This window comes from Mixophyes fleayi, chromosome 3, assembly GCF_038048845.1.
Source record: "Mixophyes fleayi isolate aMixFle1 chromosome 3, aMixFle1.hap1, whole genome shotgun sequence".
NCBI classification, from domain to species: Eukaryota; Metazoa; Chordata; class Amphibia; order Anura; family Limnodynastidae; genus Mixophyes; species Mixophyes fleayi.
Genome location: NC_134404.1, coordinates 275,962,656 through 275,988,471, shown reverse-complemented (window position 1 = coordinate 275,988,471; position 25,816 = coordinate 275,962,656). Strand labels below are relative to the sequence as shown.

Here is a 25,816-nt window from a genome sequence, read left to right as displayed (position 1 = left end):
GATTCTAGTTATAATTTATTAAGTACATTCTACAAAATGACAACTAGCATCTGATTGGTTGCTATAGGTAACATCTCCACTTTTTCAAACCCGCAGTTTAGTCAATATAACCCTAGACCAGTGTTGGCTAACCTGTGACACTCCAGGTGTGGTGAAACTACAAGTCCCAGCATGCATTGCCAATATATAGCCGCTTATTCCTGGAAGGGTATGTTGGGTCTTGTAGTTTCACAACACCTGGGGGTAAATGTATCAATATGCGGGTTCTTCAACACCCGCGTGTTCAGCCTCTTCCGCGATTAAATTTCAAGCGGCGCTGCATTGTAAAGGGTTAACTTCCCTTTACAATGCAGCGCCGCTTGAAATTTAATCGCAGAAGAGGCTGAACACGCGGGTGTTAAAGAACCCGCAGATTGATACATTTACCCCCTGGAGTGTCACAGGTTAACCAAAACTGCCCTAGGTGTCTATCTGGCTATCTGTGTGCTTACATGGAACACCACATATATACATTTACCCCCTGGAGTGTCACAGGTTAACCAAAACTGCCCTAGGTGTCTATCTGGCTATCTGTGTGCTTACATGGAACACCATATATATATATATATATATATATATATATATATATAGCTTTAAAGTACACCCAGGGCCGTCTTAACAGCATTATAGGCCCCCAGGCAAAGCAGTGCACTGAGGCCCTACCTACACAACCACTCACCCACTTATGTACCATTAGTACATGTACGTTGTTTTACCCAAGGTCAGGAAATATATTCGCAAGATCGCATGTACAGATAACAGCCGATACTGAGGTCATTAGTCCACCTAAACGTTTTAATAAAGAGGGTTTAAAGGTTCTGAATAACTCTCCCAGAATAATATACTGAAAAGGTGGCAAGCCTATGGGGCCCCTATGCTTGTGGGGCCCCCGGGGCTACTACCCAGCGTGCCCATGTGTTAAGAAGACTCTGAGTACATCTGTAAACTACACACAGTGGAGGCAGCCATTTTGTGGTCTGTATAAATATTCTTTTATGAGGTCCTAAGGATATCATTTTTATGAATATTGGCTTAGCTCACAAAATGGCTGCAGGAAAAAGGTGCACTTTGAAGTAAGTATATCTTTTTCCTAGCTATATTTAGTTGAACAATTCTGAAATATACAGCCTACTTAGCTCTGATATTAACTAGAGATAACAATATAAATTCTGAGCTATTCCATTTCCTACATATAATTATTCCAAAATTTTCCTTAATCCCTTATATTTCTGACATTTCATGGTTTTTCACCTTTTCTGTTTCTCTGCAAGCTGACCTCCATATCTATATATTTTTTGTCTTGCTATGTATTAAGCATGATAACAACTATGCAGCTCCCCGTAGCTCTGTAAAATGTATGTTTCATTATATTGACAAAGTTTGCTCCATGATCTGCCTCAAATATTTGATATATCCAAGTTATACTGAATGTAACAATACACAAACTGATACATCTTAGAGTACTTCCAGAGATTACCACATGTTGTTGTCTGCTCTTGTGCTCTGTGTCTGCTAATATAATATTGAATCTACATACAGCATAACCAACATTCTTATTTTGCTAGGTTACTGACTGTACCAGGTTCAGTTTATGTTGTCACTGTATTGGAATGTATTAAAAACCAGGACATGAGGGAATAATTAATACAGGAATATTGATTCTGAATTTGTTCCCAAACTCAAGAGAGGATTATCAGCACATGTTGATTCATTAAAAATCAACTTTTCATGTGAAAAAGAGACCATAAAAAAAGCTTCATTAATAGTAGCAGAATTGTGTAATGTGTTAATAAAAGTTTGTACATTATTGTAAATAAGGCAAATCTGTGCATTTAATATGGTACAAACACCACAAAGCGAGGAAACCTCTAGCAGCCAATCAGATATTAGCTTTGATCATCCTAGTTCAAGTTAGACTAAATAAGTAAATGTATAATTGACCCTTTGGAATAATGTACATTTGTGCTATGTAGCTAAACATGCCCTATGACCTTCAGTTGTAGCTTTGTACCAGATTTGTACTAAAGATATCATTATATAAGTTTTATAGTCTTCGTGGGCCTAATATACACAAGCAGGTTTTGCCTGACAATTTGACATATTTAACTATGTCGAATGACAATTGGAATGTGTGAGGGCCCCAAAATGATCAATCAAAATCAGACTGCAATTGACAAAGACATATCAGTCCTATTTTCTTTCTAACATGTAAGAAATAAATGGACATACTACCTTTAGTTCCTGCAGCTTCTCCTCATTATCCAGTGCATGATTCCCTCTCATCACATTTGTGGACTGCTCTAGCCAAATGACAAACTCGTCCATTTGTCTCTTGTAGTCACTTAACGCTGGGCTTTCTTCTTTTAACCTTTTAAAAGAAACCAAATAGTAAAACATTGCAACGAGAGGAAATACCAAACACCCACTGAACACTGGTTGATATTAGTTTGGATAAAGCATAAATGTTCTAACATAAATCAGCAAACTATACTATTCTTATTAGCAAAAGTAGGCCACAAACTTAATATTCTATGCTTTAGGTAAACACTTTACTATTATGTGCAGTAATAGGGCTGCCTATATGAGTTATAACTATGCTCATGCAGCCCAATATAATACAAAATTAGGTTAAATGTTAGAAGATCAGAGGTGGAATAGACCCCAAAAGCCTTGGAGGATACTTCCAGCCTGCGGGCCAACAATTGGACAAAACTCCTTTAAGTGATAAAGACATATTAGAGCAGTGAACTGTCATCTCCAACATGAAATACCTTTGCTGTCGCTCCATGATCTCTGATTTAACTGCACTCCAGTGATTGTTCAAACGTGCGAGTTTCTCCTGCAAGAACTCTCCCTCAGTGAAGGAGAGATGTTGTATGATGCCTTCCCCGCTCTGGTTGAGAATAGTAAAGTTGAGCTGGTGGCTGCCGATTCCTTCCTCAAGCTCCTGACAAAATGAAGCAGGAGAAGAATCAGAGAATGCTACCTGCCGAGGCCTATAGCTCTATGATCCATATGCTTTTTTCAACACAATGGCCAATAAATGCACAAGCGTAAAATAATCTTCTTTAGTGAAGCTCTGTTTGCATTGCTGTGCTCAGAAGTTTTTTGATCTACTTAAACTGTTAAAGAAAAATGACACCCATGAAATTAGGTTTTAAGTTGGTTTCATTTAAAATGTATAGCAGAATAAAAATGTCTAACAATAGTAGTATCACTAAAATAAGGTAACAGGGATGTTTTATTGTACTTATACAATTTATAAGTAATATCTTCATTTCTATATTACTCTGCATAGAGAATTGTATTTCTTTGCATATTTAGATTTATTTACATTTACTATATTTGTTGCTATGTTAAGGGGCAAGGGCACACAAAAATAATTGCCTAGTTAAAATCCTAATGTTAGTTACTATATTTTACTATAAAGACTGCTGATGCTTGGAAAAGGAAATCTGTATGAAATTGTCAGTTTAAAATTCAGAAACAAACTGTTGCTGTTATTAAAGATTGACACTTCCTAACAACATCTGCAAACATGGAAAACACCAGTATAGCCCACAGTTTATTTCCATGGTTACACATGTTGCTATGAATTGTCAATCCTTGAGCATTTATCTGTTAAACTGCATTGCATTAATAGGTAGTTTTAGGAGAAGCTATGTCATGCATTAGGATTTATTCTAGTTGCAGTATCCAGCATAATTATGTTTATAATCAGACAACATCGTTTTAAATGGAATGATCTTTTTAGCTAAAATTAACTATCCCCCATAGATATTACTTAAAATAGTGCTGTCATGCAGCCAAGTAGCCACTTAAGTAATTTCTAGGGATACAGAATTGGCTAATGAAGATAACTAGACACAATCGACCCATTTATTGTAAGAGCCATAAACCATATACAGATAAGGAAATTTTCATTATATTATTCACTTTAGGACATCTCCCCTCAACTCCTTGTATGGTATAAAGCCAATGACATTGCATCAACAGTTAATCCATGTGGCACATTTACAGGATGTCTTATACTTGCAGATACCTTCATTTTTCATCCGTTTTGTAAGCTGTATTTATCAAATATTGTGTTTTTAATGTCATTTTTGTTAAGTGATTTTTTCTATATTTTCTGAGCTGTGTTTTAGAGCCATTTTTACAACCAATAAACTGTAGTGTTATCCAGTGAGGTAAAACATGTATAAGATAATGACATTTTATATGAACTCAGATATAGTTTGCTACATTCTTGTTGTAACCATCTGCTTAAAAGCAAATGGAGTATGTTATAATAGTCATAACAACAGTTACGAAAGAGTAACCTGCTTAACCTGCTATACAAAACACAATGGAGGTCATTTAGGAACAGACTTTCCAGTGTTAACTTATTTTTGAAAAATGTATATGTTTTTCCTTAAATGAGTTTACACATCCTTTGTGCCTTTTATGCAATTGTTACCAAAAATATATTTTTCCGTAACTTGGGATTAGTAAAAAAAAAATAAAAAAAAATTAATGTCCAAATATGTAGGTATTTATATACTTCTGTACACAGACACACATTGCTCCGTTTTTGCCAAAAAATGAAAAAGGCGATTTTTTTTCCCCTGTATTTGGCACAATACATAGACCTCTTAGTTCTTATAATGTTACATTGTTATAACACCTCAAAACAAAGCTGCAAACTTCTCAACACAAATTAGAGATCAATTTACCCGCTGATGAGCTTGTGCTTTCTCCAAATCCAAACTGCCTCCTGGAATACGGGCCTGGGCCAACAAACCCTCAGCTTCAGTTATCCACTGCGTGAGGTTATTGAGGTCACAATGGAACTCCCGCCACTCTTCCAGTGCTCTGTCAAAACGGCTGAAACAAAATACAGTAGAATGTAGTAATCAACTCCAAGGGGACTATTCAGTACTGAGTGATGTGCCCCGGACTGCCTCTGAAATGGTCGTGAAGGCACTCCATAGTGATGTAACATCGCAGACTTTTCTTTGCACCTCATAGAGGTGCGTTGGAAAATCAGAGAAGTTAGGGTACTGCAGTACGTGGAGTCTGGGAGTAGCAGGGAAAACTATTACATAGTTGCACATTGTACAAATAGGGTAACTCACCAGGCAGAAGGTGTCAGTATGTCACATGGGAGCTTTGTGTACCTAGGTCTGTCAGCCTCAGGAACTCAGCAGTTATACTCTCCATTTGCCAACACATAATTGGCTGGGCAAACACACACACTAGACAGACAGTATTTGTAGAGAGCTTAGGTACTGTTGTGGCAACTCAGTGTTTACGCTGCCTATTATTAACAGGCAAAAAATGTGTGCAAACCTAAATCTAACATACATGGGCACACAAAGCTGTGTGACAGAAGTTTAAGGCCGATATGCACAATGGACTGTTTTTATTCCTATCTCCCTTCAGTTTATTAATCTCTATTCAGTAATGGATCGACCAGGCACTAGAGAGGTGGATGACAGAGCAGGGATGGATGAGAGTAGAACATATTTTACCCTGCACTGTCACCTGTCCTTCTAAGGGCTCATGGTCAGTGTGTTTCTCCATAAATTACCTAAAAGCAAGTGTCTGCCTCTGTTTCGTTCCCCTATATTTAAGTATTTAAGTAATAGTTTGATATACAGCAGTGCACTTGTTTAAAGCACAGGGGACAGATTATATTCTGACAAACACGATGAACATATTTATACAAACACTGCCCAAGAAAAGACATATATTGTGACCAATGTAGTGAAGATATCTCATCGACAGACACAAGTAACACTACCAGAGTGTGGTCAAATAATAACAATAAAAATGCTTTCCATTACAATAACTCATGACTGAAGAAATTCACATGTAGGACCCTTGTGGTAACTGTTATTTTATAAAATATGTACAAAACATGAATGCTGTACTTAAAATAAGTATTTTGTTTATCTAAATGCCAGATATTTGGAATGTATGGATACATATGACAAAAAATTCTTATGCTGGACATAAACTGCTATCAGCAATATTTATCTGTCATCATTTTTAATATACAAAATTAGAACATTTCCAGTATCAGCGGCGTGGCTGCAAGGTGGACGCCATTTTTGCTCTCAATCAATGGAACTTTTTAACAGACAACATATTTATTTTGTGAAAGCGATAACAACATGATGTCAATACATAAACAAACTTTGAATACAACTATAAATGTGCACCCCTGACTTTGCAGTCTTAACATCAACAGTTCAAGCAACGTTGTAAAAAAAAAAAATCACTATTTATTATTAAAAATGTAATTAAGTCAGTATTGAATTGGGGTATACCAACACATCCCCACATGATAAGGTTGAAAGCAATATATTTTATGTAGCACCTACATTGGAGTATAATAAATAACTTCCTATCCCATTCTTCTTGTATTAAATATGCCAAAGAGGCTTACTCATACTTGGGGCCCTCCGGAAAATCCTCTGGGAAATTTAACCACCAGTCCAACCCTTATTAAACTAAAATAAACAGTTCTGGATGGAGTTCACTAAGATAAAACACCAATTTTATTTACCTTTAGTGGTGATAAATGGGGCCTCCTGAAAGCTCTAAACTCTTTGACCCCTTGTCCTAAGGTAGATCTTTTTAACCTATTATCTCTGTTTGTGAAAGTCCTATTTGCATAATTAAGATGTTTTTGTTATAACAGGAAAGACGACTGAAGGGCAGTGCAGGACCACTCGAGCTATTGGCGGAGTAGTGTAACAATAGAGATAGCTGTGTTAGCAATCACTTTGAAGCCAAGCTGCTTGATTCTTTCATTTTGTTTGTGACCGGGTTAAGCACCAGAATGTCATATTTAGCAGTTATTATGGGTCTTGAATCCCAAACACTGTGTAGGATATCAATGCATAGCTTTTACTTATGGAGCCAGAACTATAAAGTCTACAATATCTACTTAATAGCACCACATTCAGATTCTGCATCAGGACAGGTGCTTAATGCTGGAATACTTTTGTCATAGTGAACACCACCCATGTTTATGGAGAACCATCAAAGACTAGTCTTACCTCTTACGATCGTCGTACAATCTGTTGATCCGATCCCATTCTGCATTCACCTGGGTGAGTGAGTCTCCTATTTGTATGGTCTCTGGTCCTGATGCTTCCAGGATCACATCCGGTTGTTTCTCATGAATAGCTGCAATTTGTTCCCCAAGTGTGTCCAATGCATCTTTTACCTTCTGGAAGAAAGAAGCCTGTATATCAGATTGACATACAAGTAGAATCACAAGAACACCAACAAGTAGAATACCAGTAAGAAAGATGCCTAGTGACATTGTTGAAAAAAAAAATGGACAAACCAAAAAGAAGATTTATGTACTTACGTTAAATCCGTTTCTCTGATTCCGTCTGGGGGACACTGCTTACCATGGGTTGTGGAGGGAGCTTGGGGAGTTGGCACCTAACTAGTTAACTTTAGTACTGCCGACAGACCCCTCCCCTCTACAATCCCCCTGCCCCCTCTTGTTCAGTTAATTAAAAAACCCAAGGAGGAAAAGGCCAATCAAACAAGAGCACACAGAAGAAAAGCAGGAGGGAGGGATCGCAGTGTCCCCCAGACGGAATCAGAGAAACGGATTTAACGTAAGTACATAAATCCTCTTTTCTCTTTCATCCAGTCTGGGGGACACTGCTTACCATGGGGACGTTCTAAAGCAGCCCCCTAAGGGTGGGACTACTCTGAAAATCCCGCTCGTAAAGCACTACGAGCGAAATTTGCATCTGCTGATGCAAATACATTAAACTGATAAAAAAAAATTAAAGGTGTGGACAGAGGACCAGGTGGCTGCCCTGCAAAGCTGGTCCGCAGAAACTCCATTTCACCACTCCCCCGGCATCATCTGGTTTCGACTTAGGTAGTCGGCCTCCAGATTTCTTATTCCTGGAATGTATACTGCAGATATTGCTGGAACGTGTTGTTCTGCCCAAACCAAAATTTGAGCTGCAATATTCATTGCAGCTGCACTCCTGGATCCTCCCTGCCTGTTGACATATGCCACGGCCGTGGCATTGTCTGACTAAACTCTGACAGGGTGGCCCTGGAGGAGGGACTGGGCCCCCCGAAGGGCCAGTAGAACAGTAGAATTGCCTTCAACTCCAGCACGTTTATGGATAGGGCCGAATCCTGAACCGACCAAAGTTCCTGGAGCCTGAGGTGCAGGATTACCACCCCCCAACCTTTTAGGCTGGCGTCCGTCGTGGCTATGATCCAAGACCATGGAGCGAAGGACCTGCCCACTGTCATGTGATCCTGAATCAGCCACCACTGAAGTGATTCTCTCCCCCCTGGAGATAGAGAGATCCTCTGGAGATCCAAACGTAGGTGGGATCCTGACCATTTCATCAACAGATCCCACTGAAAACATTGAGAATGGGCTCGACTAAAGGGGATGGTCTCGAAGGAGGCCACCATCTTTCCAGCAGCCGCATGCACAAGTGCATTGAGGGGCTGGGAGAAGACAAGACTTGAGTTGTTATACTCTGAATTCAACTGATCTTCTCGAAAGGCATGAACGCCTTTTGCTGGCTGGTGTCCATAATGAGCCCTAGGAAAACCATGCGTTGACACGGAACCATCTGGGATTTCCTTAAATTTATTAGCCATCCATGGCCCTCGAGAACCGCCAAGGTGAGGGATAAGTGATGACGTAAGCAATTCTCCGTGGAGGATTTGGTGAGCAGGTCGTCCAAATAGGGCACGACCTGAACTCCTTGAAGGTGAAGACATGCTGCCATAACTGACATGATCTTCGTGAAAACCCTCGGTGCTCTTGAGAGGCCGAAGGGGAGGGCCTGAAACTGATAGTGGAAGGATCCCACCTAGAATCTTAGGAGAGACTGATGGTGGATCCTAATGGGAATGTGGAGGTATGCATCTTTTATGTCTATGGACGCCATAAACTGATTCTTCTCTAAGCCGTTTATCACTGACCTTAGGGATTCCATCCGAAATTTGTCCACCGGTAAGTGCACATTGAGGCCCTTTAAGTTTAGGATGGGACGAAAGGAGCCGTCCGGCTTCTTGACTAGAAACAGGTTTGAATAAAACCCCTTTCCCTTCTGGTAATCTGGGACCCTGCAGATAACTCTTTGAGAAAGAAGAGAGGCGACACAATCCTGTATTGCCTGCCTTCTTGATGGATCTCGAGGGAGCGGGGTCATGAAGAAGCGATGTGGAACCGGGCCCAGCAGGTCTATCCTGTACCCCTCTGACATAATGCCCCGAATCCAAGGATCTTGGGAGGACGCTGCCCACTGTTCCTGAAACAAAGACAGACATTCCCCCACTGGCGCCCCCTCCAGGAGAACAGAGTGGTCGTCAGGACGCAGGCTTTTCCTGGGTCTTGGAGGCCTGGTGTCTAGCTGCAAACGAGGATCTCCCCCTGGCAGAGGAGCCTCGAGAATTGGGCTGTCTGCCTCTAAAGGACTGTCCTCTAGGCAAGGAGGACCCCTGAAAGGACTGACAAAAGGAGCTGACCCGAGGGTTTCGGCTCCTGCTAGGGAATACCGGCAAGGAAGTGCTTTTGCCCCCCGTTGCCTGGGAGATCAGGGTATCCAATTCCGGGCCGAACAAACCTGCTGCAGAAAAAGGAATGGTTTCCACTGACTTTTTTGATTCCGCATCTCCTTCCCAGTATTTCAGCCATAACGTTCTTCTTGCTGAAATAGATGCAGCCTGAATAGAAGAGGATACAGCCGCTGTGTTCTGGGCCGCCTCATAAAGGTACCCCGATGCCTCCTTCAAATGCAAAGCCAGGGGAAGTAAATCAGAGTCCAGCAAGGCCTCTGCCAGCTGGTCTGCCCATGCTTCCATGGCTCTAGCCTAAAGGAAGAACCCGCAGCCACAAATATAGATTTCAGCTGAGATTCCACACTGCGGTCATTGACATCCTGCAGAGATGCAGAACCTGGAGCTGGGAGTAAAGTGTGCTTGGCCAATCGGGCTATTGGAATATCCACTTTTGGAATACTCTCCCAGCGAACCACATCTTCCTCCTGCAATGGGTACAGGGAAGAGAACCTTTTGGGAACAGAGAACCTCTTATCAGGCTGTTTCCAGGCTCCTTCTGCAATATCCTTAAGTTCTACGGAAGGGGGAAAACGGATAGCCTTTCTTTTGGCCTTCTTAAAGAGACTTCTGTCTCTAGGAGTAGTATCCTCCGGTTCTGGGTGGTCCAACGCTTGTCTCACTGCTAAAACCAAATCATTAATAAATTGGCTTTTAGAGCTTTCTTCCTGTCCCAAAGGTTGAACCTGGTCAGGATCAGAATTATTTTCCCCCTCTTCCTCTGAAAACTCCTCAGAGTCTGAAAGGACCTTAAGGGTATTATCAGATCTAGGCCACTTTCTTTTAGCAGGCGGAATGTTTGGGGATTCAAGTAACTGGTTTAGTTTATCCAAACCCTTTATAAATGCTGCAGACCATGCTGGTTCTGTGGGAACAGGGGCTAGGTCTGTATGAGAAGAGGAAGGTCCTGGTATAGACGTTCCAATAGAACCTGTGGTAACAGAGATGCACAACTGAGTACTAGTATTATTAGCCACAGTAGATAGCAATTGATTTGATTAAAAAACCATTTGTGCTAAAGAGGAAACCGACTGTGTCAGGGAGGTCACCCAGGCCGGTTCCTCCGTCAGTGGGGCTGAAATATGCTGGGTTTGCGCAGGGGGGATCCCTGCCTCGCAGACAGAGCAGAGCGCCAATGGTCTTTCTGCCCACAAGGTAATTTTACATTACATTTAGAACATGTAAAATATTTTGCAATAGGGCCCTTTCCCTTATCTGACATTTCTTAATAAAGGAAGGCACACCAAACACACAGACTTAAATTGTTAAATTTAGCTGAGTAGAGAGAGAGATATAAATGTGTGGAGAGAAAAGTGTAAAACTACAAGTAATCAACTAATCTAGATATAAAAGTTGTACTTGTAATATTTTAAACACCAAATAATACTTAAGCAAGTAGGAGAACTATAAAATAACCCCTACTAGCCCACTAGTCCACAGCAATACAGAATATGTGTTTAAATAAGTAAAAAACTTAGCCTATAGGCCAAACAGGGGAGAAGTCCAACAGCAGTATCCTGGTGCCTGCTCCCTCAGATCTGTTCTCTCTTCCCGGGCTTCTCCTTGGCGCCAGAAGACTGGGATAAACCATCTCTCTCTCTCTGAAAGGAGGGGGAACTCTATTTCTTAGCTCCCCCCCCCCTTCAGTAGTGCTGCCTCTGCAGCGATTCTGTGGTCCATATAAAAAATAAAAAGGGTTAAGTGGCAGAGTAGTGGAGACCTCCAGGGGAGGTCTCCACAGTGTATAATACCTGATGCCCCCTCCTATGTATGAGGGGGGATCCAGGTATAGCCCCCTTCTCCTCTCCTCCATTTTCCAAGATGGCCACCGCCAATGCAATATCCGATAACCGGCGCTCTATGCCTGCAGTGGCAGCGCCGGTTATCGGGGAGGCTCCAGGAGTGACAGCGGTCCGTGAGACCGCTTGTCACTCCCAATTCAGGCACCTATTCTTCTTATCTTCCTGTCCCTGTCAGTGAGAGCCGCTGGCTCTCATCTGACAGGGTAGTGCCTGCGCTGTCCTGCTGTGAGTGTGTTCTCTATATTAGAACACACTCCAGCTCTGCCACCTATAAAAAAGAATAAATAAAAGAAATAAAAGTAATAAAATAACCTACAGTACTAAAACACTGCCCAACTCCATGGGCACCTAAAAAAACTGAACAAGAGGGGGCAGGGGGATTGTAGAGGGGAGGGGTCTGTTGGCAGTACTAAAGTTAACTAGTTAGGTGCCAACTCCCCAAGCTCCTTCCACAACCCATGGTAAGCAGTGTCCCCCAGACTGGATGAAAGAGAAAATACATTTACTAATGTACCTAGATTTAGATACGAGATATTGGTATAATTAAATCTTCCAATATCACAGTGGTAATTTTATGACAAAATGCAAATGTTCGATATTTTCCTTGTGAAGAAAATGTTGGGTTTTTTTTTAAAGAAAACTGACTTTTATAATGTGATTATTGCATGTTACTTATTCAGTTAACTAAGAATTTTATTTTCTTACAAACACAACATTAAAAACAAGCTCTATCAAAATGTAAAATCTTGTACTGGGTGGAGTTTGCTAAGTTATCATGAAATTGTGAACCTGTTCTGCCATAGCCACCGATGGTTCCCCTTTTCTGTATTCTGGTCCTTATGGCCTGATTCAAACACACAGCTTTGTTATCGTTGACCCTTCCCTGTATATTTCTCATCATGTTCAATTATTAATACACAGAAAAGGTCAACACTGCTGCCTGTTTAAATAAGGCAAGCAGTAGTAATATACAGATCCAGTCCCACCAGTCGGATCATTTCTGGCTCCACTGCAGCCTGTTAGTGTGATCAGAAGATGACCTTACACATGTGCCGCTAGGAGCTAGTGGCAGACATCTTCCAAACAAAACAAACATGCTGTGGATTTTCGTAGGTTTGAGGAGCAAGGGAGCTACATTAGAAGAGGAGTAGCAATTTGCAGATGCAGAAGGGAGGAGCTGGGAAGAGTGAAGGCATTCCTAGAGAAAAACAAGATTTCCATAATCATATAAGGAGGAGAGAGAGGGCTCATTATCAGGAGTGTTCCTTGCCATGCACGACCATTCACCTTCTGCAAAAGGATGAAATCTGCACCAGCTCAAAGCCTGTGGAAATGAGGTCTTGCCATACTGAATTAGACAAAATAGTTTGCATGCACAGTGCACTGTGCAAAATAAATAAATATATTTGATTAAAGACAAGAATGTTATTTTTTTAAATCCTCATACATTCCCAGTGCTATACAGCATGGGCTGATTTTCACTATAGCAGAGAGACCACGAGCATGGGGCCACTGTGCCATACTGTACCCACAGGGCTGGTGTCTCTATGAGGAGGTTGGGCAGGGGGGGGGGGGGGGGTCAGAAGCTAACAACCTCGCACTGAAAATCTCTGTGGCTCTTTCTCATACAAAATTAACAAACTTGGAATTCCCTGGGACTCCCCTTCATCTGCACCTAAGCACAAGAGGTTGGAATGGGAAAACAATTATGATTGGCTGGCTGGTGAAGGCGAGTCCCAGGGACATTCAGCTGTAGCCGTTTCGGTTCTATACAGTTTGTGAGTGAATCAATTTTTAAATGGAATTTTTCATGAGGGGGTTATTTCCCATTTGGGCTATAATGGATCAAGAAAGGAGAAAAGAAAAGTCCCCAGAACTGTGAGGTAACAATGCTAACCACCGTGTCACCGTGCTCTACAGTGGAGATTTTGGAAACTGTATAGAGAAAACTAAATAGAGCTAAAGGTTCCTTAAAAGCACACTACAAATTACAAAAACATTTAAATTTATTCTACCAGACCACATTTTTAAAAACTCTATGCCGAAGAAACTCCAACATTTTGTCATAAAAATAAACTATAAAATCAAAATTGACCCAATTAGGAATACAATGACACAAATTTACAAACATTTTTCTGTTGGTGTTAGAATTTTCTAAACACAGACCAAGGTCAAAATGTTTTTATTATAACTGCATTTAAAAACATAATGATTAAAATACAGAATTCACATGGTTGACAGGTAATTGAACCGTATTTTTCTAGTCAATTCTTGGCTGTTTCATTAGTACAGTGATGAATTCTCAATATGTGAGTGTGCTACGTATTTGCACACAAATGTGCATGAAATTGGTGGCTCTTTGTGGGTAAATTAGATACCAATAGGACTAGAAAGAAACAATTAGAGACAATTAGAGACGAGAAAGCAATTACTCAGTCAACTTAAGCACTTGCAGAAGTACTTTATCGGGACAAAACTAATTCTATGGAGCTGAAGGCACTCACAGTTCATATACTATGAACATTATTTTTACAGCAGGTAACATCATTTCCTCACAGATATTTGGTTCATTTTAATACATGACATGCAAGCAACGCTGTAACTAAGATACTGCCTCACATAAACATTACAGGCACCGTGAGTTATTGCAATATGCCTAATAGCATTATTAAATTTCCTTTATATGCAATAAGTAAAACATGCATAAATAATAATAGCGCCCTTAATATATTAGAATGCAGTGTTACCTTTAGCAAATCTTCCTGCTCAGAGAAATTCTCATACTCTCCTCCACTCAGCTCTGGTGCATTGATCAGGAGCTCAGTGTCGGCTATGGAAAGCAGCACTTTATTTATTTCCACTAAGTAATCTGAGGGAAGAAATGAAGGAGTGAATCCCGTTGAGGTGACACTCACATCCAGGTGAGGGTCTGTGTCATCCTAAAAAGAGATATAAGTTTCCATTTTAGTTGTACTTCTGAACAACGAGACAATACCTGAAAGAGTTATAAAATACAAATGGAGTTTGATGGATTTTTGTTCCTCTAATAAGCAGCGAGGACTTGCCTTAAGGCAAATATGGTTTGTAAGAAAGACATCAACACTGATTTAAGTTACCTTAAGCCAAAGTCTTTTGAGGATCTTCATTAAACTAAGATGTTAAATCTCTTGGTCACTTTAGTCTATATAACTCATAATATGGATCACATTAACCTTTGTAGATCTTGGTATATAAATTAGGTCCTCTAGTCAGTCTTCAATCTTTTGGGGAAACTGAATTCACATTTAATAATTTTCAAAAGATACACATGAAAATATAAACACATATCTCAGCTACTGCAAACGGTACATAAAAAAAAAAAAATCATTCTATTTGTGTCTTTTACGTGGATGCATTTGAGTTTCTGAGATCACATTAAATACATGCATTAAAAATAATTATGTATAGACAATGTAGTGATGTCATGTGGCATAGTGAAATTGTTACACTCCTTTTTTCATTAATTAGTAACATTGTTACATTTGTATTTTAACAAGTAACTTTAGCCTAATAATGTATATGGTAAGAAAATTATAAATCACCTGGATTGTACATCTATGTGACCATAGCACCCTGAGTGGCTTCTCTTATACTTATAATGAGTGTTACTTACAAAAACGTAATCATTCAATCAGGGTCGAATTAAGGTGTGTGGATCCCCAATACAACTAACTTGTGGGTGCCCCTGTGAATAAAATTGCCTGCAGCTAGATCAAGACATGTCAGAGACACCTAAGTAGGTCACAGTGGATGTCAGACAGAGGGTGGCTGATGATCTGACTGAAGCAGCTCTGAATCGTTCACTCAGCCATCTGCTCTGCCCTCAATACTTAAACAGTATAAATTTACATTCCTTAGAAAAGCTGCATATACAGTAGAAGGGTTCCATATTCTTTTATCCTTTAACAGGGTATTGTGGGTAGCAGAACCCGAGTGAGAGCAGCATTGGCATGGCTCTCCTAATACATTGGATGCCTAGCTGCAGCACCAGGTAGGGGAACTGGGTGTCAGTGGGAACAATTAGTAGGGCCCCTGGGCGACCACGCGATTGCCGCACCCATGATCCGGCCGTACATTCAATTCTCTACTGTCTAAAATATCAGTAATTGCAATCTATGTTAGTTGGCAAGATGGAGAAAATGAAACTGGACTTTAATATACAGAAGGGTTATCGGCAAAAATAAGGGAAAGGACGGGGAGGACTAGAGACATAGGGGTAAATGTATCAAGCTGAGAGTTTTCCGGCGGGTTTGAAAAGTGGAGATGTTGCCTATAGCAACCAATCAGATTCTAGCTCTCATTTTGTATAATGGGAGTATTTTTGGTAAGTTCTTACGTGGGTTTTCCTTAAGAGATACTCATTTTTTATATACTAAACCTCTAGCTAAAGTAAGGTGCAATTTAGATATCTCTGCCCCATTTGTTCTTCTAGTAAAGACGTCTCACTTTATCTCTTTGAACTGAACCCCTTTACTTGAAAATGCTGAAACTAAACTTGTGCCTTGGTTCTCAATATCCACGAATCTCGTTGCTAAAATAAAGATGCTTTAAGAGATTTACCTCCTAAAATGTGTGTATATTTTTCATGCTTGTATAATAATTAGGGATGAGCGCGCTCGGATTTCTGAAATCCGAGCCCACCCGAACGTTGCGGATCCGAGTCGGATCCGAGACAGATCCGGGTATTGGCGCCAAATTCAAAAGTGAAACTGAGGCTCTGACTCATAATCCCGTTGTCGGATCTCGCGATACTCGGATCCTATAAATTCCCCGCTAGTCGCCGCCATCTTCACTCGGGCATTGATCAGGGTAGAGGGAGGGTGTGTTAGGTGGTCCTCTGTGCTGTTTAGTTCTGTGCTGTTTAGTTCTGTGCTGTTTAGTGCTGTGCTGTGCTGTTTAGTGCTGTGCTGTGCTGTGCTGTGCTGTGTTCTGCAGTATCAGTCCAGTGGTGCTGTGTGCTGTGCTCTGTCCTTCTGAGGTCAGTGGTGCTGCTGGGTCCTGTGCTGTGTCCTGTTCAGTCCAGTGGTGCTGTGTCCTGTGCTCTGTGCTTCTAAGGGCATAGTTATTTCCCCAATATTCCCCTGTGTTTAAAAAAATAAAAAAAAGTTTTTTTTATAAAATACCAAAAACTACTTTAATATTTTTTAATTACCACAAAATTTTCACAACCAATCCTGCAGTATAAGCCCATTGGTACTGCAATATTACCAAGTTCACACATTCAGCAGTAAAAGTCCAGTGGTACTGCAATATTACAAAGTTTACACATTCTGCAGTATCAGTCCAGTGGTGCTGTGTCCTGTGCTCTGTCCTGCTGAGTTCCGTAGTGCTGCTGGGTCCTGTGCCGTGTCCTGTTCAGTCCAGTGGTGCTGTGTCCTGTGCTCTGTGCTTCTAAGGGCATAGTTATTTCCCCATTATTCCCAAGTTTGTAAAAAATAAAAAAAAAGTAAAAAAAAATAAAAAATTAAAAAAAAAAAAAAATATATAATAATTATAACCAAATTTGCAAAACCAATCCAGCATTATAAGTCCATTGGTACTGCAATATTACCAAGTTCACACATTCAGCAGTAAAAGTCCAGTGGTACTGCAATATTACAAAGTTTACACATTCTGCAGTATCAGTCCAGTGGTGCTGTGTCCTGTGCTCTGTCCTGCTGAGTTCCGTAGTGCTGCTGGGTCCTGTGCCGTGTCCTGTTCAGTCCAGTGGTGCTGTGTCCTGTGCTCTGTGCTTCTAAGGGCATAGTTATTTCCCCATTATTCCCAAGTTTGTAAAAAATAAAAAAAAAGTAAAAAAAAATAAAAAATTAAAAAAAAAAAAAAATATATAATAATTATAACCAAATTTGCAAAACCAATCCAGCATTATAAGTCTATTGGTACTGCAATATTACCAAGTTCACACATTCTGCAGTATCTTGTGCTACATATAATGGAGACCAAAAATTTGGAGGATAAAGTAGGGAAAGATCAAGACCCACTTCCTCCTAATGCTGAAGCTGCTGCCACTAGTCATGACATAGACGATGAAATGCCATCAACGTCGTCTTCCAAGCCCGATGCCCAATCTCGTAGTACCGGGCATGTAAAATCCAAAAAGCCCAAGTTAAGAAAAAGTAGCAAAAAGAGAAACTTAAAATCATCTGAGGAGAAACGTAAAGTTGCCAATATGCCATTTACGACACGGAGTGGCAAGGAACAGCTTAGGCCCTGGCCCGTGTTCATGACTAGTGGTTCAGCTTCACCCACGGATCTTAGCCCTCCTCCTCCTCCCCCCCCCTACAAAAAATTGAAGAGAGTTATGCTGTCAGCAACAAAACAGCAAACAACTCTGCCTTCTAAAGAGAAATTATCACAAATCCCCAAGGCGAGTCCAAGGGTGTTGGTGGTTGTCAAGCCTGACCTTCCCATCACTGTACGGGAAGAGGTGGCTCGGGAGGAGGTTATTGATGATGTAGCTGGCGCTGTGGAGGAACTTGATGATGAGGATGGTGATGTGGTTATTGTAAATGAGGCACCAGGGGGGGAAACAGCTGATGTCCATGGGATGAAAAAGCCCATCGTCATGCCTGGTCAGAAGACCAAAAAATGCACCTCTTCGGTCTGGAGTTATTTTTATCCAAATCCAGACAACCAATGTATGGCAATATGTAGCTTATGTAAAGCTCAAATAAGCAGGGGTAAGGATCTTGCCCACCTAGGAACATCCTCCCTTATACGTCACCTGAATAACCTTCATAGTTCAGTGGTTAGTTCAGGAACTGGGGCTAGGACCCTCATCGGTACAGGGACACCTAAATCCCGTGGTCCAGTTGGATACACACCAGCAACACCCTCCTCGTCAACTTCCTCCACAATCTCCATCAGATTCAGTCCTGCAGCCCAAGTCACCAGCCAGACTGAGTCCTCCTCAATACGGGATTCATCCGAGGAATCCTGCAGCGGTACGCCTACTACTGCCACTGCTGCTGTTGCTGCTGTTAGTCGGTCATCTTCCCAGAGGGGAAGTCGTAAGACCGCTAAGTCTTTCACCAAACAATTGACCGTCCAACAGTCGTTTGCCATGACCACCAAATACGATAGTAGTCACCCTATTGCAAAGCGTATAACTGCGGCTGTAACTGCAATGTTGGTGTTAGACGTGCGCCCGGTGTCCGCCATCAGTGGAGTGGGATTTAGAGGGTTGATGGAGGTATTGTGTCCCCGGTACCAAATCCCCTCGAGATTCCACTTCACTAGGCAGGCGATACCAAAAATGTACAGAGAAGTACGATCAAGTGTCCTCAGTGCTCTTAAAAATGCGGTTGTACCCACTGTCCACTTAACCACGGACATGTGGACAAGTGGTTCTGGGCAAACGAAGGACTATATGACTGTGACAGCCCACTGGGTAGATGCATCCCCTTCCGCAGCAACAGCAACAGCTGCATCAGTAGCAGCATCTACAAAATGGCTGCTCATGCAAAGGCAGGCAACATTGTGCATTACAGGCTTTAATAAGAGGCACAACGCTGCCAACATATTAGAGAAAATGAGGGAAATTATCTCCCAGTGGCTTACCCCACTTAGACTCTCATGGGGATTTGTGGTGTCAGACAATGCCAGTAACATTGTGCGGGCATTAAATATGGGCAATTTCCAGCACGTCCCATGTTTTGCCCACACCATTAATTTGGTGGTGCAGCATTACCTGAAGAGTGACAGGGGTGTGCAGGAGATGCTTGCGGTGGCGCGCAAAATTGCTGGACACTTTCGGCATTCAGCCAGTGCCTACCGAAGACTAGAGGCACATCAAAAAAGCTTGAACCTGCCCTGCCATCACCTCAAACAAGAGGTTGTGACGCGCTGGAACTCCACCCTCTATATGCTGCAGAGGATGGAGGAGCAGCAAAAGGCCATTCAGGCCTACACAGCCACCTACGACATAGGCAAAGGAGTGGGGATGCGCCTGAGTCAAGCGCAGTGGAGACTGATTTCCGTGTTGTGCAAGGTTCTGCAGCCATTTGAACTTGCCACACGAGAAGTCAGTTCCGACACTGCCAGCTTGAGTCAGGTCATTCCCCTGATCAGGCTGTTGCAGAAGCAGCTGGAGAAAGTGAGGGAGGAGCTGGTAAGCCATTGCGATTACAGCAAGCATGTAGCTCTTGTGGATGTAGCCGTTCGTACGCTTTGCCAGGATCCGAGGGTGGTCACTCTTTTAAAGTCAGAGGAATACATTCTGGCCACCGTGCTCGATCCTCGGTTTAAAGCGTATGTTGTGTCTCTGTTTCCGGCGGACACAAATCTACAGCGGTGCAAAGACCTGCTGGTCAGGAGATTGTCCTCTGAAGAGGACCGTGACATGCCAACAGCTCCACCCTCATTTTCTTCCACATCTATGGCTGCGAGGAAAAAGCTCAGTTTTCCCAAAAGAGGCACTGGCGGGGATGCTGATAACATCTGGTCCGGACTGAAGGACCTGCCAACCATTGCAGACATGTCTACTCTCGCTGCATTGGATGCTGTCACAATAGAAAAAATTGTGGATGATTACTTTGCTGACACCATCCAAGTAGACATGTCAGACAGTCCATATTGTTACTGGCAGGAAAAAAAGGCAGTTTGGAAGCCCCTGTACAAACTGGCTCTATTTTACCTGAGTTGTCCCCCCTCCAGTGTGTACTCGGAAAGAGTTTTTAGTGCAGCGGGGAACCTGGTCAGTGAGCGGCGAAGGAGGTTGCTTCCTCACAACGTTGAAAAAATGATGTTTATAAAAATGAATAATCAATTCCTCAATGAAGTACAGCACTGCCCTCCAGATACTACAGAGGGACCTGTGGTTGTGGAGTCCAGCGGGGACGAATTGATAATGTGTGATGAGGAGGAAGTACACACTGTAGGGGGAGAGGAATCAGAGGTTGAGGATGAGGACGACATCTTGCCTCAGTAGAGCCTGTTTAGTCTGTACAGGGAGAGATGAATAGCTTTTTTGGTGTGGGGGCCCAAACAAACCAATCATTTCAGTCAAAGTTGTTTGGTAGGCCCTGTCGCTGAAATGATTGGTTTGTTAAAGTGTGCATGTCCTATTTCAACAACAGACCTCTCAACTGCAGCTCATCCCTCCTCTGCGGGGATAATGTCTCCTGTGCTCTGACACGTCACTCTGTGTACTCTCAGCCTCAGGATCTGACACTACAGCTACCATGCCTCTTGTAGCAGCCCTCACTCCAGGGCCTCTTCCATGTGCAGTGTCCCCCTCTCTCTTGGGTTCACTATAGTGGCATGGAGTTCTCCCCTTCATCCAGGGCACACATTCCTTGCCCTGGCTCAGTCACCACGCTCAGACTTCCAGGCAATGCTGGGGGAGCCTGGGAGCTTCCACCCCAGGTCCCCAGCTACAACTCTCCTCTCCTGTGTCTTCTCTCTCTTTCTGACACTTTAAAGATCGTGCCTTTAAATGAAAAAGTCAGTCTTCATTGCACGACTATGTGCAAGTGCAACAGGGACATTTTTTTGGGTTTACAAAGTCAAACAATAACACTACGACCCTGTCTGTCTGGGGTCTGTCAATGACGAATTGTCTGGAGCATGTTTTGAGGAGGTATTGTGGCCCCGGTATCAAATTGGGTACCGGGGCCACCCCACTATGCAGTCCAGATACTTGTTTGGTGGAATTCCGACACGTGGAGGGTTTTTTAATTATATTGTGGCCTCGGTACCAAATTGTGTACCGGGGCCACCACACTACGCAGTCAAGATACTTGTTTGGTGGAATTCAGACCAGTTGAGGGTTTTATTATTATATTGTGTGGACCACTCTATCTATACCACACTACAACTCTATACCACTCTATTTCCTACTTTAATTCTATTTAATTCTATTTCCTACTTTAATTCTATTACTAATTAATTAACATAAAGAGGAACAAAAAAAACCAATTTTACCAAAAGTATAATATGACTTAGACTTACAAACACTACACTTGAAAGATCGTGCCTTTAAATGAAAAAGTAAGTCTTCATTGCACGACTATGTGCAACAGGGACAGTTTTTTTCTTTACAAAGTCAACTAATAACACTTGGACCCTGTCTGTCTTTAACATACTTAATGGGATCTCAATGACGAATTGTCTGTAGCATGTTTGGAGGAGGTATTGTGGCCCCGGTATCAAGTTGGGTACCGGGGCCACCCCACTACGCAGTCCAGATACTTGTTTGGTGGAATTCTGACACGTGGAGGGTGTATTTATTTTATTGTGGCCCCGGTATCAAGTTGGGTACCGGGGCCACCCCACTACGCAGTCCAGATACTTGTTTGGTGGAATTCTGACACGTGGAGGGTTTTTTAATTATATTGTGGCCTCGGTACCAAATTGTGTACCGGGGCCACCACACTACGCAGTCAAGATAGATAGATGCGTATCATAGATAAAGTACATTCAGTGGTGTGGGGCAAATTGAAAAATATTCAAAATGCACTGACATTATCAAAAACAAGAGGTTGTCACACGCTAAAACTCCAACATGTATATGATGGAGAGGATGGAGGAGCAGCCGTATGTGTAGTGTAATGCAGACCTGTTGAAGGTTTTTTATATATTTTATTGTGGTGCCCAGTGCCCACTCCTCTACGCAGTCCAGGTACATTTATTGGTGCGATTCATAAAAGTTCAGGGTTTTTAATATATTGTGGTGACCCACTCCTCTACGCAGTCCAGGTACATTTATTGGTGCGATTCATAAAAGTTCAGGGTTTTTAATATATTGTGGTGACCCACTCCTCTACGCAGTCCAGGTACATTTATTGGTGCGATTCATAAAAGTTCAGGGTTTTTAATATATTGTGGTGACCCACTCCTCTACGCAGTCCAGGTACATTTATTGGTGCGATTCATAAAAGTTCAGGGTTTTTAAGATATTGTGGTGACCCACTCCTCTACGCAGTCCAGGTACATTTATTGGTGCGATTCATAAAAGTTCAGGGTTTTTAATATATTGTGGTGACCCACTCCTCTACGCAGTCCAGGTACATTTATTGGTGCGATTCATAAAAGTTCAGGGTTTTTAATATATTGTGGTGACCCACTCCTCTACGCAGTCCAGGTACATTTATTGGTGCGATTCATAAAAGTTCAGGGTTTTTAAGATATTGTGGTGACCCACTCCTCTACGCAGTCCAGGTACATTTATTGGTGCGATTCATAAAAGTTCAGGGTTTTTAATATATTGTGGTGACCCACTCCTCTACGCAGTCCAGGTACATTTATTGGTGCGAATCAAACAAGTTGATGGTTTTCTTATTATATATATTGTGGTGACCCACTCCTCTACGCAGTCCAGGTACATTTATTGGTGCGATTCATAAAAGTTCAGGGTTTTTAATATATTGTGGTGACCCACTCCTCTACGCAGTCCAGGTACATTTATTGGTGCAATTCATAAAAGTTCAGGGTTTTTAATATATTGTGGTGACCCACTCCTCTACGCAGTCCAGGTACAATTATTGGTGCGAATCATAAAAGTTCAGGGTTTTTAAGATATTGTGGTGACCCACTCCTCTACGCAGTCCAGAAAGATACCTTTTTGCAACGTTTTGGACTAATAACTATATTGTGAGGTGTTCAGAATACACTGTAAATTAGTGGAAATGCTTGTTATTGAATGTTATTGAGGTTAATAATAGCCTAGGAGTGAAAATAAGCCCAAAAACTTGATTTTTAAACTTTTTATGTTTTTTTCAAAAAAAATCCGAATCCAATACCTTAAATCCGAACCGAGACCTTTCGTCAAGTGTTTTGCGAGACAAATCCGAACCTCAAAAATAACGAAAATCCGGATCCAAAACACAAAACACGAGACCTCAAAAGTCGCCGGTGCACATCCCTAATAATAATGTGCACGACTCATACTTTAAAACCCTGGAAAAACAAATTCTAACATTTCGTGTTCCTGGGTTTAACCTCAACTCTTTACATATATTAATTGATGGTACTAACCTTTTTACTTATAATGCTAAAAAAAAAAAAAATAATGTTTAGGATTTTACAATAAAGTCATGGCATTAAGGGCACACTTTACTTCTCTACATCTCTCAGCTAGAACAATAACATTTGGAGAACTTAATGTACATACCCAATCTGTCAAAGGTTCTCACAAATTCATATGCTCTCTCTACTTATCTAGCCTGTTTAAAAGCCATGTCAGGAAGTGGCAGATGACTGTGGGAGTTGACAAACCCCTTACTCTTGTGTGTCTTCAGCTTCAAATATGCATTTAAACAGTACAAGTTTATAAAATATGTTACACCATCACATCTCCATAAATGGGATTTCTGCGCAACAGCCTATATTTGTAGAATATGATCATGTGTACACATGTTCTGGACCTGCCTGAAAACTGTTTTCTTTTGCTAGGAATAATAGTTTTATGAGCTACTATCAGTATGGGGATTATCGATTCCTTCAAAATAACAAAATTATTCTCTTACCTTAATTTTATTTTATGCAAGTGCTCACCATCAGCATCTTTTTGGAAGGAATGCATCAATAATGGCCTCCCAAGTTATATATTATCATACTTTAGAGGTTGTCTGGACAGATTTAAGCCAGAGTGCAGACTCTATGGGGTATATTTCCTAAACAGCGGGTTTGAGAAAGTGGAGATGTAGCCTATAACAACCAATCAGATTCTAGCTGACATTTTTTAGAATGTACTAAATAAATGATAACTAGAATCTTATTGGTTGCTATAGGCAACATCTCCACTTTTTAAAACCCCGAGTTTAGTAAATATACCCCTATGGCTAAATTCTAAGCAAGGTTTTCTGGTCTGGTAACATTTGATAGCCCCGAGGTTTGATGTTTGTTGTATTTGGCTTTATGCTATTGACAGTTTTCACTGTTCACTTATATTTAACTAGTTGCTCCAGTATCTGAGGGGGAAGGGCAAATTAATGATAATGTAAGGGTTACATTATAATATTTGTTTGCTTTTATTGGTACAACAATGCAAATACAAACCCTTTAAAAAAAAACAAAGAAACAAACAGGTGTGTTGCCTATTTTTGAGTTTAGTACATAGTGATCTCCGCTTGAAAAACCTGTATTAATGCTTTAATGATAGAGACTGCAGTTTTAGCAACCCAGATATATACAGCAAGCATCATTCATGGTCCATCTTGTGATTAGACTACATTAATATATTGTTGATTAGATTTTGTATCAGATTAGGCTGGGAAACACACCACACAAATATGTAAAAGTGCCAAGAACACACGTCCTAAAGTGAGCATTCCTTTTTAACTTCTTTTAAATTACCTTTTTTACCTAGGTTCTAAAAGTAGAGACAATTTTACAGCAAAGATATAATATCAAGGGAAGGTGACCCACATTATACGTACCAGACTGTGATGTTGAGATCCAAGGTACATGGCGAATTGCTTCTCAATCTCCTCCCAGCGTTGGTTCAACTTGCCACTATCAACCTCTACTGGTGAACCCTGCTGGAAAACATTGGTCTTTTTCTGCAGAGCGATGAATTCCTCTTTATGTTCCTCCACTTCGTTAAGTAGCTCCTGAGAAGAGACATAAACAGTCTAATTAATATCCTAGGTTCTCAAGTAAAAAACAGACAAGCTTAGTTACCAAAGAGATAATAAATAGAGAGTCTGCAGTACTTTCATTGGAAAAACTGGAGATCAAGCAACAATAAGAAGACACTATGTCTTAAAATGACATAAAAAGTCCATATGGATTGGGGGTATGGTATGTCTCACATAATTATGAGGTAGAAAAATGCATGTGCCATGAGACTTGCCAAATCCAACGACATTATAATAGAAGCATTTCTTTGTATTAATTATGATAATCCAGTGTCATCAGTAAACTGAATTTTATGACAAAAATCCTGACTGTTCTGGGAAAAATCGGGACACACAGAAGCCATACGTAATTAGCCCATGTGTCTCTATGACAGCACAGCAAAAGAAATTCATCTACCAGTCATTACAGTCCAACCAACCTGAAGTTTCTTGTCATCCTCTGCCTCCTGGAAACCAGATAGAGGATGTTCTGTCTCATTCATCCAACTAAAGATACATTCTTCCTGCTGCTCATTCTGTGTACACACTGTAGAAAGTTTCAGCTCTTGATTTCTCCTTACAGATCGCAGTTCCTAAATAACACACACATATTGGTACAGGCAGTGAAATACACTTATAAAAATACATTTGATGTAAAACATTAAAATCATGGCAACAAAATAAGACATGCAGAGAACCGAAGGTAAGACAATTAATCTGAAGTAAGATAATGAAGAGACAATGCAGCCAAATTATAAACACCACTAAGAA

General features: G+C 41.2%; 1 protein-coding gene across 5 annotated transcripts in view; it reads right to left on the bottom strand.

The window, feature by feature from the left end:
• Positions 1-25,816, bottom strand: part of UTRN (utrophin) — a 541,342-nt gene that overhangs the window by 357,863 nt on the left and 157,663 nt on the right. For all 5 annotated transcript variants that reach the window (XM_075203650.1, XM_075203649.1, XM_075203651.1 and 2 more), the window contains 7 exons: positions 25,486-25,638; positions 24,866-25,039; positions 14,195-14,386; positions 7,086-7,258; positions 4,752-4,902; positions 2,811-2,986; positions 2,272-2,407 (listed from right to left, as the gene is read on the bottom strand). In XM_075203650.1, the coding sequence (XP_075059751.1) occupies positions 2,272-2,407; positions 2,811-2,986; positions 4,752-4,902; positions 7,086-7,258; positions 14,195-14,386; positions 24,866-25,039; positions 25,486-25,638 (1,155 nt within the window). The remainder of the gene's footprint in view (positions 1-2,271; positions 2,408-2,810; positions 2,987-4,751; positions 4,903-7,085; positions 7,259-14,194; positions 14,387-24,865; positions 25,040-25,485; positions 25,639-25,816) is intronic.